The 16,358-nt window shown below is 39.8% G+C and overlaps 1 protein-coding gene across 3 annotated transcripts in view; it reads left to right on the top strand.

Moving 5' to 3' along the window:
* Positions 1–16,358, top strand: part of IRAK3 (interleukin 1 receptor associated kinase 3) — a 59,453-nt gene that overhangs the window by 16,021 nt on the left and 27,074 nt on the right. For all 3 annotated transcript variants that reach the window (XM_065934696.1, XM_065934695.1, XM_065934694.1), the window contains exons 3-6: positions 6,945–7,009; positions 7,768–7,822; positions 9,261–9,412; positions 12,610–12,674. In XM_065934696.1, the coding sequence (XP_065790768.1) occupies positions 6,945–7,009; positions 7,768–7,822; positions 9,261–9,412; positions 12,610–12,674 (337 nt within the window). The remainder of the gene's footprint in view (positions 1–6,944; positions 7,010–7,767; positions 7,823–9,260; positions 9,413–12,609; positions 12,675–16,358) is intronic.

The raw sequence follows: 16,358 nt of genomic DNA, 5'->3' as shown, positions 1-16,358 counted from the left end.
CAGCTCTTTCCAAGACTCTGAAACTGAGTCATAAACATGATCAGAACCACAATATTAATAAAATGAAAATAATGCTATAATTATTTTACCCTATAATAACAAGTCAAAAATAATTGAATTTCCCCTGTGTATTTTAGGGCTTTCTTGATGGCTCATCAATAAAGAATCCTCCTGCCAATGTAGGAGACATGGGTTTGATCCCTGGGTTGGGAAGGTTCCCTGGAGGAGGAAATGACAACCCACTCTAGTGTTCTTGCCTTGGAGAATCCCGTGGGCAGAGGAGCCTGGTGGGCTACAGTCCAAGGGGTCGCAAAGAGTTGGACATGACGTAGCGAGTAAACAACAGCAACCACCTGTGTATTTTGGTGCAAATGATAGCCTCCAGAATGACCCTGGGATTTCTCTGTCATCTTCACTGCTGAGTTTATGCCATGGCTTCTAACTCTGCTTTACCTGGTTACATCTATTTCACCATGTCCTGCTTCTTCCCTCTCTTTGTCTTCTCTTTCTGACGCTGTGTCATCCCTCACATTTAGAGTTACCTGGGAAGTAAAGTATGTGAAGTTTTCCCTGTACAGTCTTTGTCAATAAAATAATCTCCTAATGTCCCTTGTTCTGTTTATTCCACTTTGGATTCATTGACATCGACAAGAATGATCTTGCGTGATCTTGGGTCTTAGGTTATGGATGCGGGACTCTTAGGTGGGAAACTCTTTTAGATCAGCAGCCTTATTTGAATCTTTCATCCAGGCATATTTTTAGTTCTGTGTTTTTGCACACATGCTGTTTGATAATATATTTAGTCCAGGCAAGCCACTATCTCATCACTTAAAGAAGCTTTACACACATGAGAAGAAATCCTGAGAGATTTGTACCAGAAAACTGTAGCTTCAGACTGACTTTTATTTAGTAGGGTTTTCATATGAACTAGGTATTAGACAGTTCCCATAGGTTTCCAGCATGATATTATCCTGTTAGTGATATATGTGTAACTTGGCTAATACCTTGTGTCTGTTGCACACTATTTCTTCACTGAGTTTTATACAGCACAATGCTTCTCTATGACACTGACTGATCTAGCAAAATGCCCTTGAGTCTCTGGGAGCTGTAAAGTGATGCTTTTTCATTATCTGGGCCTTAAGCACCCATGCAATTTGTTCACAGTATAAACTCACACCAGTATATTTTATACTTCAGTATATTTTATACTTCAGTTTTCTGGAATAGATTGCAGAGTGTCTTTTCACACTCTATGTTGTTTATTTATGTAGTGGAAAATTATATGGACAAAAATTCCACGTCTTTGGTTTGACTCCTAGGCTGTGGCACATGCAAAATTTCTTTTTTTTTCTGAGTATTTTTTTTTTTATTCCTCCCTTCTTTTTGTTTATTTATCTTTGGCTGTGCTGGATCTTCGTTGCTCTGTTCGGGCTTTCTCTAGTTGCGGTGAGCAGGGGTCACACTCTGGTTTTGGTTCACGGGCTTCTCCTTTCAGCAGCTTCTTTTGCACAGCCCACGGTGTGCGAGTTATAGCATGTGGACTCAGTGGTTGTGACTTGTGGGCTCTAGAGCGTGGGCTCACTGGTTGTGGGCCAAGGGCCCAGTTTCTCCGAGGCGTGAGGGATCCCCCCAGACCAGGGATCGAACCTGTGTTCCCTGCCTTGGCAGGTGGACTCCCATCCACTGCGCCACCAGGAAAATCCCTTTGTTTTTTAAAATGTGAGATTAGTTGATTGGTGGAAAGACAATATACTGCCCTAATACCAGAAGATAGATAAATTTGACATGAAAAGGAGTGTTTTGTTATGAATCCTTTGCTAGGGAAAATAGAATTATTTAGTTGGAATTTGGAGAAGGCAATGGCAACCCACTCCAGTACTCTTGCCTGGAAAATCCCATAGATGGAGGAGCCTGGTAGGCTGCAGTCCATGGGATCACTAAGAGTCGGACACGACTGAGCGACTTCACTTTCCCTTTTCACTTTCATGCATCGGAGAAGGAAATGGCAACCCACTCCAGTGTTCTTGCCTGGAGAATCCCAGGGACGGCAGAGCCTGGTGGGCTGCCGTCTATGGAGTCGCACAGAGTCAGACACGACTGAAGTGACTTAGCTGCAGCAGCAGCAGTTGGAATTTATTGAGTAAATGCTTTGAATTATAATCTTATAAACATAAATTATATAGCTTATTAAAAGCAGCCAGGTGATGACTCCTTGGAAACATTTATTTTTGGCCCTATCTGGTCTTAGTCGAGGCATGTGGACTCTATAATTGCCACACGTGGGCTTAGTTACCCCGTGGGCATATGGAGTCTCAGTTCTTTGACCAGGGATTGAATCTGAATCTCCTGCAGTGGAAGGTGGATTCTTAACCACCGGATCACCAGGGAAGCCCCACATTGGGAACATTTAAGTGTAATTTTCTACACTTGTGTTTCCTATGACATCAACTCACTGAGTCAGGAGTTGGAGCTCCTAGCTGAAAGTGCATAAAGAGTTAGTCTTTCTTTGTTGTTACCATGAACAGAGTTATCACTTATCCAAATAATCTATTTTTGTCTACCTTTCCTTAAAATTGTTTCATTTTTGGGGGGAATGATTTTCATCTTAGAAGATTTTTTGGCATTTCATATTCCCATCTCCAGAGATCACTTTCTAGATTTGGGTTTTCTTTTCAGTAGCAAATCCCCTACATACCAAAGAGTTCCATTCCCAGAGTGCATTCATAAATCCAATTTGTTTGTAAGTCCAATAAAGTTGGCCTAGGTACCCAACTCACACTATCAGCTAAAAAGTATTTGTACTTAATAGGTTTATAATACTTTTCATAAAAATAAAACATAAAAAGCAAACAAACACAAAAAATAAAGTGTGTTTAATCTTATAGTACAGCACCTTGAATGGTGCAGTAGTCTAGGACAGCAGCTGGCCTTCAGGGCCTGGCGTTGAGTGAACAGGCGAGAAGGGTCACCCGAGGAGGGAGAGGAGGTAGGAGATGGTAGAGCTGAAGGATTGTTAGCAATAGGAAATGGACGGCAAGCTGCAGTTACACCTGACATTGAGGGAACACGTTTGCATCTTTGAAAGTTCTCGACTTGAAGGCTCATATACAGAGGACTTAACTGTGTTACAGAGAAAGGCCTTGTATTTCTTCCCAGGCACTGTTCCTACAATTCAGGTGGATGCCCCTAGGTGGTTTCTTCACATCCATGAAACATGCCCTCAGAGCTCAGGGCATAACCAAGTTGTTCAAGAAACTAGAATTTTTACTTGCTGTCATTATTTCTGGCATGCATATCCTGACATGGGCTTCCCCTGTGGCTCAGCGGTAAAGAATCTACTGCGGTGCAGGAGACACAAGAGATGTGTGTTCAATCTCTGCGTCAGGAAGATTCCCTGGAGGAGGACATGACAAACCAAACCACGGAGAATCCCATGGACAGAGGAGCCTGGCAGGCTGCAGTCCATGGGGTCCCAAAGAGTCCGACATGACTGAAGTGACTGAGCATGTGTGCATATGTCCTTACATACCACATTTTGCATGTAAATCTCAATGATCAGTGGTTGTCTTTTAATTTTCCTTTTGATATTTCTGTTTATTTTTTTATGGCTGTGCTGGGTCTTGGTTGCGATGCGGGCTTTTCTCGAGTTGAGCGGGGGCTACTCTAGCTGCTGTGCCCAGGCTTCTCACCGCGGTGGCTTCTCCCGTTGTGGAGCGTGGGCTCTAGGCGCGTGGGCTTCCGCGGCTGGAGCACGCAGGCCCAGTGTTGAGGTGCACAGGCTTGTGGGATCTTCCTGGACCAGAGATCGAACTGGTATCCCCTGCACTGGCAGGCGGACTCTACCTCTGCGCCACCAGCGAAGCCTGGTCTTTTCGTTTTGACATGAAATCTGCAGCTTTCTGCTGGCTTCTTAGGAGAGCCATTTTGAATCTTCATTTTATCAAGACAGTGAAGTCTTGTCTATTTATATGCAACAACAGGACAATGACTTTTAGTGCCCTTGCAGCCTGAAAGCTTCAAATTTTATTCTATAGACCAATACCTTATTCAGAATGTTTGTTATTTATTTTTCTTGCCTCATTGTCCTGCCTGAAGCCTCTAGTATAACATTGAATAAAAGTGGCAAGACCAGACCTTCTTTCTTGTTCCTGATCTAAGGGAAAAACATTCTTTTTCACCATTATGTATGATGTTCACTGCAGGTTTTTCGCAGATGCCCTTTATCAAATTAAGGAAATTTTTTCTCCCTAGAGTTTTATCGTGATAGCTTATTGAATTTTATGAGTTTTGTTCATTTTACTAATGTGTATTACATTGATTGATTTTCAGATATTAAGCTAACCTTGGATTCCTGGGATGAATCCCACTTGGTCATGGTATCTCATCTTTCTTATTTGTTTCTGGATTTAATTTGCTAATATTTTGGTGAGGATTTTTGCATCTATATTTATAAGGGTTATTGGCCTATAGTTTTCTTGTGCTGTTTTGTGTGGCATTGATATAAGAATAATATTAGCCTCAAAGAGATTTGGGAGTTGTTTCCTCCTCTTCTATTTTGGTAAAATTAGTGAAGAACTGGTCTTAAGTCTTCTTTAAATGTTTGGTAGAATTCACTTGTGAAGCCATTTGGACCTGGGCTTTTCCTTATGAGAGTGTTAAAATATTAATTAAACTTCTTCCCTTGTTACAGATCCATTCATATTGCTTATTTCTTCTTGACCAAGTTTTGGTAGTCTGTGTCTTTCTAGGAATCTGTTGATATAATTTGTCTAGTTTTTGGACAAATAGTTGTTCACAGTATTCCCTTGTAAATTCATCTTATTTCTGTAAGGTCAGTAGTTATGTCTTTTGTTCTTAATTATGATAATTTGAGTCTTCTTTTCTTCTTTTTTGGTCAGTCTAACTAAAGGATTGTCAACTATGTTTATATTTTCAAAGAACCAACTTTGATTTCATTGATTTTTCTCTTTTGTTTTTCTATTCTGTTCTTCTGTTTCATTTCTTTCCCTCCAATCTTAATTCTTCCTTCTTTTTGCTTCCTTTGGTTTAGTTTTCTCTCCTTTTTTATTCCCTAATGCAAAAGTTTAGGCTGTTTATTTGATATCTTTCCTCTTTTTAAAGGAGAGCATTAACAGCAAAAGAATTTCTGTTTAAGCACTGCTTCTGCTGCATGCCATAAATCTTGGTGTGTTGTGTTTTTGTTTTCATTTATCACAAAGTTTTCTCTAGTTTCCCTTGTGAGTTCTTCTTTGATTCAGTCGTTATTTATGACTTTGGTGTTGAATGCTCATGTGTTTGTCAATTTCAAAAACTTCCTTTTGTTATTGATTTCTACTTTAATTCCAGGTGTTCAGAGTATACGCTTTGTATGATTTCATCCTTCCAAGTTTATTAAGGCTCATTTTACTGCCTGACACGTGATCTGTTCTGGAGAATGTTCAGTGTACAATCGCAAAGTATGAGTATATTGTGTTTTGGATGGAATATAAAAAGTCTGAATATAAAAGTCTGTAAAAGTCTGTTTGGTCTAATTGGTTTGTAGTTTTGTTCAAGGTTTGTCATTGTGTTTTGTTGCTAGCCTTCTAAGCAAACTAATCTAAGAAACACTAGAGTACCATCTAAGGAAAACTAGAAAATGAAATAAAACTTTTCTAAAGTCCGAATCAAAAATGTCAGAAGTAACCGCAAAATGCTGCAGCTTTAATTTTTTGTAGGAAGCCACCACAGACTTCCTTAGTTCAGGCAGAACCGTAACAGACAGAAGTAATAGTCCAGCTGGGGAGAGTGTGGGCGTTTGTGGTTGGTCTCTCTCTCACACACATGCACACACACACCCCTCTAATACCTTCTGGTGCAAGATAGGATAACGAGTAGACTAACCCAGAGGGATATAATCCCATAATTGTAAAAGTTTCAAATATATGTACAGAAAACTGATAACAGTATTGCTTTCTTCTTGTCCATTCTCACCTTCGTATTTTAATATTTTTGATGATGTTTAATAACAAAATCTGAGAAGCAAGATATATCCGTAGTCTCCAGTATCTCCCCCAACATAGTTATTAGTTATTAATTAACATAATTAATAATAATTTTATAGTGGAGAAACCTGCAGACACCACCTTAGCCGGGGGCTCAAGATTAATATCACCAGTAATAAGACATGGGCATCACGAACCTCTTGATATTATGCACTGTCTGAAAAACAAAGAAATATTGAGGAACATCAGATTAGTGGGAATTAAGGAGAAATAACGAGTAATTGGGAGAAGGCAATGGCAATCCACTCCAGTGCTCTTGCCTAGAAAATCCCATGGACGGAGGAGCCTGGTGGACTGCAGTCCATGGGGTCGCTAAGAGTCGGACACGACTGAGCGGCTTCACTTTCACTTTTCACTTCCATGCATTGGAGAAGGAAATGGCAACCCACCCCAGTGTTCTTGCCTGGAGAATCCCAGGGACGGGGGAGCCTGGTGGGCTGCCGTCTCTGGGGTCGCACAGAGTCGGACACAACTGAAGCGACTTAGCAGCAGTAGCAGCAATAGTTTAAGATAGGTACTGATAAAAAAGAAAAAAAGATAGGTACTGATGGACTTCCCTGTCAGTCCAGTGGTTGAGACTCCACACTTCTATTGCAAGGGTGCATGGGTTCAATCCCTGGTCAGGGAACTAAGATCCTGCATGCCACATGTTTTTTGTTAAAATAAAAAATTACAAACAAAAAGATAGGTGCTCATATTTTAAGTGAACAAAGGTATGTTTTTATATTTGATCATTAGAAAGCTCTTTCATGTATGGAAATTTGTAACCATTCAATGGGAATGAAACTGAGCTTTAGAAATGAACCTTACGAGCAAGGTATTTATTTTCACAATATAAGAAAGAAAAATAATGTTTTTTAAGAACATAACAGTTATAACTAACTTCTCTTATTTCTCTTTCAGGAACAGCTTTGAATCCTACAGAGCAGAGTCATCGGGGAAAAGAATTTCCAAACATGTTACAAAAGGTAGAATGTGTGTGCATAGATAATGACCCTTGAACCCTGTTGCATCTATAATCGAGTGTAAGAAGTGAAGCTATCAGGCAGAAAAATGCTATTATTTGCAGTTACTTTTTTAAAGCAAGGAAAGCTTTCGTTCTCATTCTTCTTTACTTATTTGGGAATTTAGGAGATTGTGTGTTAGTCACCCAGTCATATCTAACTCTTTGCAACCCCAGGGACTGTAGCCTGCCAGACTCCTCTGTCCATGGGATTCTCCAGGCCAGAATACTGGAGTGGGTTGCCATTTTTTGGTAACTGTTTGAAGAGTTGAGAGCTTTCTCCTCTTAGTGCTCTGTCAGAGATGAGTCATAGAACATTTAAGAGTACTGTGAATTATCTATTTGTCTAAACTCAATTTTTAGTTTTCCTGTTCTAGTTGACGTTTTGCATGTTACTGTTAGTTTTTATTAAAGCAAATTAGAGATAATCAGTTTTATAGGAATAGAAGTCATTTAAAATTGGCTATAATTGACTGTGACATTGATACTTTAGTTTTTAGTGTTGGAGTGGAAGCCTGTGTTGGTGTGGAAGCTTTAAATATATATGGCAGTGAATACTGTCGAATAGAATAAAATAACTTTGCATTCTACTAGCTTTCTTCTAAATTAGATTCCATTTTCTTGCACTGTATAGTCCCAGGGGTAGCTTTGGATTTCTGTTGAGGTTCTGTTCTTTCTAGACTTATGAAATTGAATTATTTTAGTATGTATTTCTTCTCTTAGGAAACAGCCAATGTCACAGTGGATAATATTCTTATTCCTGAACGTAATGAAAAAGGTAAAAAAAAAACCCCAACTTTCCTTTAAATCATGCTTTCCTTTAAGTGAATTCATGAATTCCTTTAAGTGAAATTTAGACATATCCAATAAACATGGTAACCATTAATATGCAGATTCAGGATAAATTTTTCATAGATATCAAAATATTCTCAATTTTGACCAATCCATTGTTCTGATGGATGATATGTTGCTATTATATTACAAATTCATTGTCCAATAAAGAGCATAATTGTGGTTTCACTTATAATTTCATGACATTTGCTATTTTTATGTGTCATAGGAAGACATTTAAAAATTATGTTGAGTTTTGTATAGTTTTAGAAATTTTCATAGCACTTGTAGAGAAATTTTTAGAGGTTATTGTAAAGCGGTGCTGGTGGTCACTATGAAAAACAATTATTTGCCAGATCAATTTTCCTATTCTATCAGCCGAGAGAATAATTTCCTTCTATCTGGGAATCAGCCTGATAAACTTTAGTGGCTGTTTAAAGCTGCTTTGCCTTAATCTTCGCCACCAGATCTGATGCTTCTTTGGTTCAAAAGAGAATTTAAAAAGTTAGATAAGGTTATGATCTTTTGAAAGTGAAGGTGTCAGTTGCTCAGTTGTATCCGACTATTTGCCACCCCCATGGATTATAGCCTGTCAGGCTCCTCTGTCGATGGAATTCTCCAGGCAGGAATATGGGAGTGAAATAACATTCCCTTCTCCAGGGGCTCCCCCAGGGATCGAACCCAGGTCTCCTGCATTGCAGGCAGATCCATCTGAACCACCTATGCATGATCTTTTAAGATTTTGCAAAAAGGTCCAAATGAAACACGAAATGTGTAAGTATAGCCAGAATTGGTCTCTGCAGGATTTATTTAGGCTTTTCCCTTTGAATTTGCATTTGGTTACCTCTGAAATATTTCCTCCTATTCTCTGCTTGAGATGATTTTCTTATAGAGCTGAAGCATCTTCCCAATTTACTCTGAGGAAGTAAGTTGGATTTGGGTCATGAAAAATATTTCTACCAGTCATGCTTAGCGAATATTATTTAGTCATATTAAGATTTCAACTTCAATATATATATTTTTTTACTGGTTTGGGGTTCATCATGGGTCACCGATAATCTGTTGATCTAATGACAAGGAAATAACCTTAGGAAAATTACCCCAACTAAGTTGTCTGACTGATCTCTTTGGAAAGGTGATAGAATCACAGTGTAATTGTTTGAGTATCTAATAAGCGATTTGCTCTGTGGGATGGTGGGAGCCAGGCCCGAGTGAGAGTGCAGAGAACTCATGGTAGGCTCTGGTGTTGGCTCCTGGGCTGCCTCTACTGACTTTTCTCTGAACTCTGATTTGTTTCTAAGAGGGAAGTCTTGGTTCTTTATAATGATGGCTGATTCTTAAAAAGCAAAAAGATAACTTATCTTCTCCCTACTTTCCTTCCTAAGGAATATTGCTAAAATCCTCCATCAGCTTTCACAACATCGTAGAAGGAAGCAAAAATTTCCACAAAGACTTTTTAATCGGAGAAGGGGAAATTTTTGAGGTATACAGAGTGGAAATCCAAAACCGAACATATGCCATTAAATTATTTAAACAGGTATGGAAAGAATTACTATCACAGGATATCGATTCCATTTATTTGCTCATATTTCATATTAAAATGTGTCATTTTTCATCAGCATTGAAAGGAGGTGTACTTGAGAATAAAATTTCATAAATGGAAATAAGATATATGACCTCAGGTGACTGGAGAAATGACTGAGAAATGAATGCCTGTCTTGCAGGAATGTGGGAGTTAAATCCTTTCCCTCCCCAGGTGTATGGCCTGAGAAAGACTTTTCTGAGAAGCCTCGTAGGGCCATCGGGACTTTGCTTAAGATGGTCAGATTGTGTCTGTCTGCTCCAGTTTTCCCGGCCCTCTCCAGGCCGCTTCACAGACTAACCACAGGCTGGTATTTGGTGCTACTAAATTGTCTTCAGTTACAGTCCAGGAGAGCAGGAAAGAGGAGGCTTCAAGCGTCAGAGCAGGAGGTTGGAACACAGCTGAGAACAGGCAGGAAAGTAGAAGGTGTGTTGGGGGTCTGACTCGGCAGTCAGGAGGAGGTGGGTTCACACATGCACGCCAAAAGAGCTGGTCTTCATTGCTGGTCAGCAGCCAGCACACTTTTCCTAAACTCCTTTAAGGGCTGGGTACTGGGCAGAGATGAATCAAGCATGGTTGTGTCCTCTAGGGGTTCCCAGTCTTGTGGGGAAAACAGGTGAAGAGAAGATTGAGTTGTAGCGTGATAAGTTCCTTAGCAGAGATTCGCCCTAAAGGTCATGGGAGCACATAGAAGACAGCCAGGGGAGAGGCCGGCGCTTCCAGCACCCGGAAGAGTGCCCAGCACAGAGTAACTACTCAATAAACGCATCTGCAGTAAATCAAATGGACAAGTGGATGAAAGAAAGTGACCTCCCAGCTTGATTTTGAAGGACAAAGAGACTTCTGCCAGGCAGGGAGGGAAGATGGAAGATATAGCAGGTGCCAAGACCTAGGGGGTCATGCATGGGAGAGCATGTCTTTTCACAAATATCAGACTGGTACAGCAGAATTTAGCGTGGCAGGGTTTAGTGTGAATGTAGTGGCAGCAGATAATACTGGAAAGATAGGTCAAGTCCATTGGTGGTTTCTAAGCAGAAGAGTGAAAGGACTAGATTTGTGTCTTGAAATATCCCTTTGATTCCAGGTTGGATGATGAACTGGAAATTGGCAGGGAAATTGGAGGAAAGGTAGCAGGAATTAAACTAGAGGTGGAAAGACCTGGTAGAGGGTGTTTCAGACGTGTAAACTGAAGTGGACAGGGCTGAAACCTATATTCTCCCGTCTAATGTTAGAATCACCAGGAAGGTGTTTTGTTTTGTTTTTTAAAGGAATATAATTGCTTTTCAATGTTGTGTTAGTTTCTGCTACACAATGAAGTGAACCAGCTGTATGTATATCAGCTGTGTGCATGCTAAGTCGCTCAGTCATGTCTGACTCTTTGTGACCCCATGGACTGTAGCCCGCCAGGCTTCTCTGTCCATGGGGATACTCCAGGCAAGAATGCTGGAGTGGGTTGCCATGCCCTCCTCCAGGGAATCTTCCTGACCCAGGGATCAAACCTGCGACTCCTGCATTGCAGGCAGATTCTTTACCACTGAGTCACCGGGGAAGCCCCTCCATGACCACAGCAAAATAGTACTGTCTCTTAGTGTCACCTTCTTTATCTGCCTCTCCCAGTGGCCTGGATGGTTTTCTTTAGAGAGCTCTTATGTATGTTTGTATCTCAGTGCCTTATTACAGGGCCTGGCCTATAGTAGTTGTTCAATAAATGTTTGTTAGGTGAATTGAAAGAAGCGCATATGCTGTCTTGATGAATTTAGTTGCAATTCACTATTAGTAAAAAGATAGAAGGTAGCCAAGTCACCCAAGCCTTAGTGGTTGATCAAAGTCCTTACACACATCAGGAAAAAATGAGATAATTTAATGAAGCTTTAGCCACAGAGCCTTTTATTTTATTTTTTTAACAAGAAATGGAGTTTTGTAACAATTGGGAGCTTAACTTTAGTAGCCTTTCTTGGAGGGCCTGAGGCTGGGAAATGTACTGGGTGTGTTAGATTCATCCACATCACCTGGGATCTTACATCACAGATTGTGATTCAGTGGGTTCATGTAGCGACCTGAGACTAGCCTTTCCCACCAGCTCCCAGAGAAGCTGGCGTTCCTCCTGCACAGAACACAGTTTGAGCCGCAAGACTGGTAGGGGAGCATGAACACAAAAACTCACCCTTCACGTTTTCAGGCTGAGAAAACTCGGACCCCAGGGAGGCTCAGTGACAATAAGTCACAAATAGTGAGTGTTAGAGGTAGGCCTGAGACCCAGTCTGCTTGGTTCTCAGTACAGTGTTTTTTTTTTTTTTAATCTAAATTCCCATAATGTGGTCCTTGAAAATGATTTGTTAGCTGAGTTTATTGTTTCTGACTTCTTGGGTTAACTTAGAAAATAGCTTCCAGGATTCCTGTTGGCTTTCTCTCCCTTTGTTCCTAGGGACAGAGAACTCTAAAAACTCTGCCCTTTCTAGCAATTTACATATGGTAACTGGAACACGCTTTAACCCTTTCATGGGAGAAGTTAGGCATTTGAGGTTCAGAGACATGCAACGCTGTAAGATGTAGGACGCCATCAAAGACAGCGCCAGGTACAGAAGAAGTCCTCCAGATAATATTGTTGAATTCATTGATTTGTCCATATGTCAGGTGCTGGGCTAGCTTCTGAAGCTTTTTTGAAGTAAAGAGTTAAATTTTTCATTTTCCTAGTGGACCTATTTTTTCAAAATTAATACAAAGGTAAACTTAAACCAACAGCCAAGTGACCCAAGTCATGAATGCCAAATTATTGAAATCACTTCTAAGTAGGATCACAACCTGGATTCTCTGAGACCAAGTAGGGAGTTTCTGTCATGAGATTTTTCTTTGACTACATAAAATATTTCCGAATTTATGTAAATGTGTACAAAGTAAGGTGAAAGGGTTTAAATATAAAATGTGGCAACCTGATACATTTCATGAAAAACTTCTAATTCAGAAGCAGCGGTTCTAAATCAGTTTTGGCGTTAATGGGTTTTTGAAAGACTGATACAAGCTAAGGATCTTCTCCCCAGAAAAACGTTCACATGTGTTTATACCAAAAAGTATCTAATTTCATAGACCCCAGGTTAAGAGCACCAGAAATAGGTCCTTTCTTTATTTATTTTTTCTTGTTTTTCTGAATTTAGGGGAAAAAGATGCAGTGTAAGAAGCAATGGAAGAGGTTTTTGTCTGAGCTTGAAGTTTTACTACTGTGAGTATATTGCTTGAAATTTCTCCCCTTATGCCTGGCTTTCATCTCTGTTCATCTTTGATTCTACAGCACAGAGCTTGGCATGGTTGGCATTTAATAAGTGCGGGTTGGAGGTTAGAACAGTGGGTAAATTTTTGACATCTGCTTTACTATATTCTTTGGAATACATTTTAAAATAGACTATTTACATAATTCACTTGAGCATATTTTAACAAGAAACTGTCACAAGGAAGTGGATTAAATCATGTGTGACTAACATGACTGAATGTAAAATGATTCTTAGAACATTAGAATTGTATATATTTTACCATTGCTCCTCTTTCTTAAGAGACATTCCAGTCAAGAAACTGTTTCATCAATATAAACCTCTTCTGGAAGAGAGTTTAGACAAAGAAATCAAGTGCTTTTGATGTGCATATTATTTTCTGGGAATTCATTCACGAGCCTGAAAGTCCTTGGAGACAAACTAAAATGACTTCATTTTCATATATATTCATATCTGCAGCTGTGCAGCCTGCTTTGTCGAAGGCCCCTAACCCTATAGAGTTCAGTCATCACCCTTTACAGATAGAAAATGTTCTTTTCAGATGTTTTCTAAACCAGTATGTGAATTCAGGGGAGGGAGGTATTATCCTAAATTCTTTTCCTTTTATGCCCAAGACCAGAAATCAAAATGTTAGAGGCTAAGCATAAAAACTTAATATATCATTTAGTCAACAAAAAAAACTAAAGCCAAAATTGTAATAAGAAGGTTTTTATATTTAAGCTTTATTTCTTTGCTTATGAATAAATAATAAGTTCAGACACTCCAGAATTCCAAAAGGGCAGAGGGGTAAGCCAAGAAGAGAGTTTCTTCCATACTGTCATCCAGCCACCCAGCCACTTTCCCCAAAGGCAACAGTTTTATCAGTTTCCTGTATATCTTTCCAGAAATATTTTATTTGTAAGCATATATGTATTTTGTTTTCTTACTTTCCTCTTCTCACGTAAGAGGCAGCGTGCACACATTGTTTATGTTGCTTATTTTAGTATTCCATTGTGTGCTGTGGCTTCCCTGACAGCTCAGTTGATTAAAAAAAAAGAAAAAAACCCGCCTGCAATGCTGGAGACTCCAGTTCAATTCCTGGGTCGGGAAAATCCCCTGGAGAAGGGATAGACTACCCACTCCAGTATTTTGGGGCTTCCCTGTGGTTCATCTGGTAAAGAATCTGCCTGCAATACGGGAGACCTGGGTTCAATCCCTAGGTTGGGAAGATCCCCTGGAGAAGGAAAAGGCTACCCACTCCAGTTTTCTGTCCTGGAGAATTCCATGGACTATATAGTCCGTGGGGTTGGAAAAAGTCGGACATGACTGAGCGACTTTCATTTACACTTTTGTGTGCCTGTGCTATAGCGTAACTAACCATTTTCCCATCAATGGATTTTTAGATTTTTCCTAATCTTTTACTTAAAATAAGGCTACAGGGAGAAAACCTTGTATATTGTTATTTTGTACGTGTTGAAGTACATCTAAGAAAACTTCATATAAATAAATTTATAGGGTCATGTTCCATGCTACCAAATTGTCCTTTTGTAGAAACTATACTAGTTTACAGTTAACACCAGTCATATATAAGAGTGCTTGGTTCCCTATATTCTTGCCAATATAGCATTTATTCTTTCAGTTTTTTGTGATCTGCTAAGTGGACATGGTTTTTCAGTGTAGTTTAAATTTCTTTTTCTATGATCAATGAATCTTTTCACATATAAAGAGATTTATTTCTTTTTGTATGAAATACCTGTTAACGTCCTTTGTCCATTTTTTATTAGACTGTTGGATTTTTTTTTTTTAATCTGTTTTTGCTGCTGCTGCTAAGTTGCCTCAGTTGTGTCTGACTCTGGGTGACCCCATAGACGGCAGCCCACCAGGCTCCCCCGTCTCTGGGATTCTCCAGGCAAGACTGGAGTGGGTTGCCACTGCCTTCTCCAGTGCATGAAAGTGAAAAGTGAGAGTGAAGTCGCTCAGTCGTGTCTGACTCTTAGCCACTCCATGGACTGCAGCCCACCAGGCTCCTCGGTCCATGGAATTTTCCAGGCGAGAGGACTGGAGTGGGGTGCCATCGCCTTCTCTGAATCTGTTTTTGATTGGAGGATAATTGCTTTACAATATTGTGTTGGCTTCTGCCATACATCAACATTAATCAGTCATATGTATACACATGTCCCTTCCCTCTTGAACTTCCCTCCCACCTCCCACCCCATCTGACCCCTCTAAGTTGTAACTAGAGGGAGGTTGAGCTCCCTGCGTCATGCAGCAGATTCCCACTGGCTATCTATTTTAATATGGCAATGTGTCTGTCTCAATGCTATTCTCTCAGCTTTCCCCATCCTTCCCTTCCCCCACTGTGTCCACAGGTCTGTTCTGTGTGTCTGCATCTCTATTACTGCCCTACAAATAGGTTCATCGTACCATTTTCCTAGATACCCTTCACTTTGATATATGTGTTAATATACGATATTTGTGTTTCTCTTTCTGACTTACTTCACTTTGTATAACAGGCCCTCGGTTCATCCACCTCACTGCAACCGACCCGAGTTCATTCCATTTTATGGCTGAGTAATAGTCCATTGTATATATGTACCACAACTTCTTTATCCATTCATCTAGATTGCTTCCATGTCCTGGCTATTGTAAATAGTGCTGCAATGAATACATGTATCTTTTAGAATTGGGATTTGCTCAGGGTATATGCCCAGTAGTGGGATTGCTGGGTCACATGGTAGTTTTATTCCTAGTTTTTAAAGAAATCTCCATACTTTCTCCATAGAAACTGTATCAGTTTACATTCCCACTAACTAGACTGTTGGGTTTTTTCCCTTAATAGTTTGTCAGAGCATTTCATACATTAGAGAAAATTAGTCTTATTTTTATGTTTTAGGGTACAAATAATTATTTTTACCCCATTTTCATTTGTCATTGCTTATTGTAGTTTTTTGCCATTTGGAGATGGTTCTCATGTAGTTGAAATTAATCTATTTTCTTTTATGGCTTCTAGGTTTTATATTAGAGTTTAAAGACCTCCCCAGCTGAGAGGTTTTAAAATAATTTTGCCATTTTTTCAAGTACCTTTATATTTTCACTTATATACATGATCCATTTGGATTTATTCTGCTGAGGCATTTCTGTTTTAACTTGAGAGAGAACTAACAACGTTAGGGCATTGGATGTCTCTAGTATGCCATCATTATCATTTATGTTGCTAATATTTCTTTAGTTTTAACCCTATGCCAAGTGCTTCATGTGTATTCATTATTTAATTCGCACAACAGGCCTGAGGTGAGTCCTGTTATTATCCTCATTTTGTAGATGAGGAAACTGAGGTAGATGCTACTTTTTTTTTCTTTTTGCAAGATCCAACTTATTTCCTAAATCATACTCACCCTTTCTCTTCTTAGACTTTTTCTGGTAAATAAGTCAGAGGCGTTAGAACATACCATCTGGAGTGGAATTAGGAGTGAAGTGCACAAACAACAGATAGTTTCAGTGAGTTAAATAATAAGCAGGTACAGAGGGCTGAGGGCTTCCCTGGTGGGAAAGGATCCTTCAGTGGTAAAGGATCCGCCTGCAATGCAGGAGACATGGATTCAGTCCCTGGGGTTGGGAAAGTCCCCTGGAGAAGGGAAAGGCTACCCACTCCAGTATTC

Source organism: Muntiacus reevesi, chromosome 4 (genome assembly GCF_963930625.1).
Source record: "Muntiacus reevesi chromosome 4, mMunRee1.1, whole genome shotgun sequence".
NCBI lineage: Eukaryota > Metazoa > Chordata > Mammalia > Artiodactyla > Cervidae > Muntiacus > Muntiacus reevesi.
Note: the sequence above shows the minus strand (reverse complement) of the source record. Positions and strands in the feature narration are given on the sequence as shown.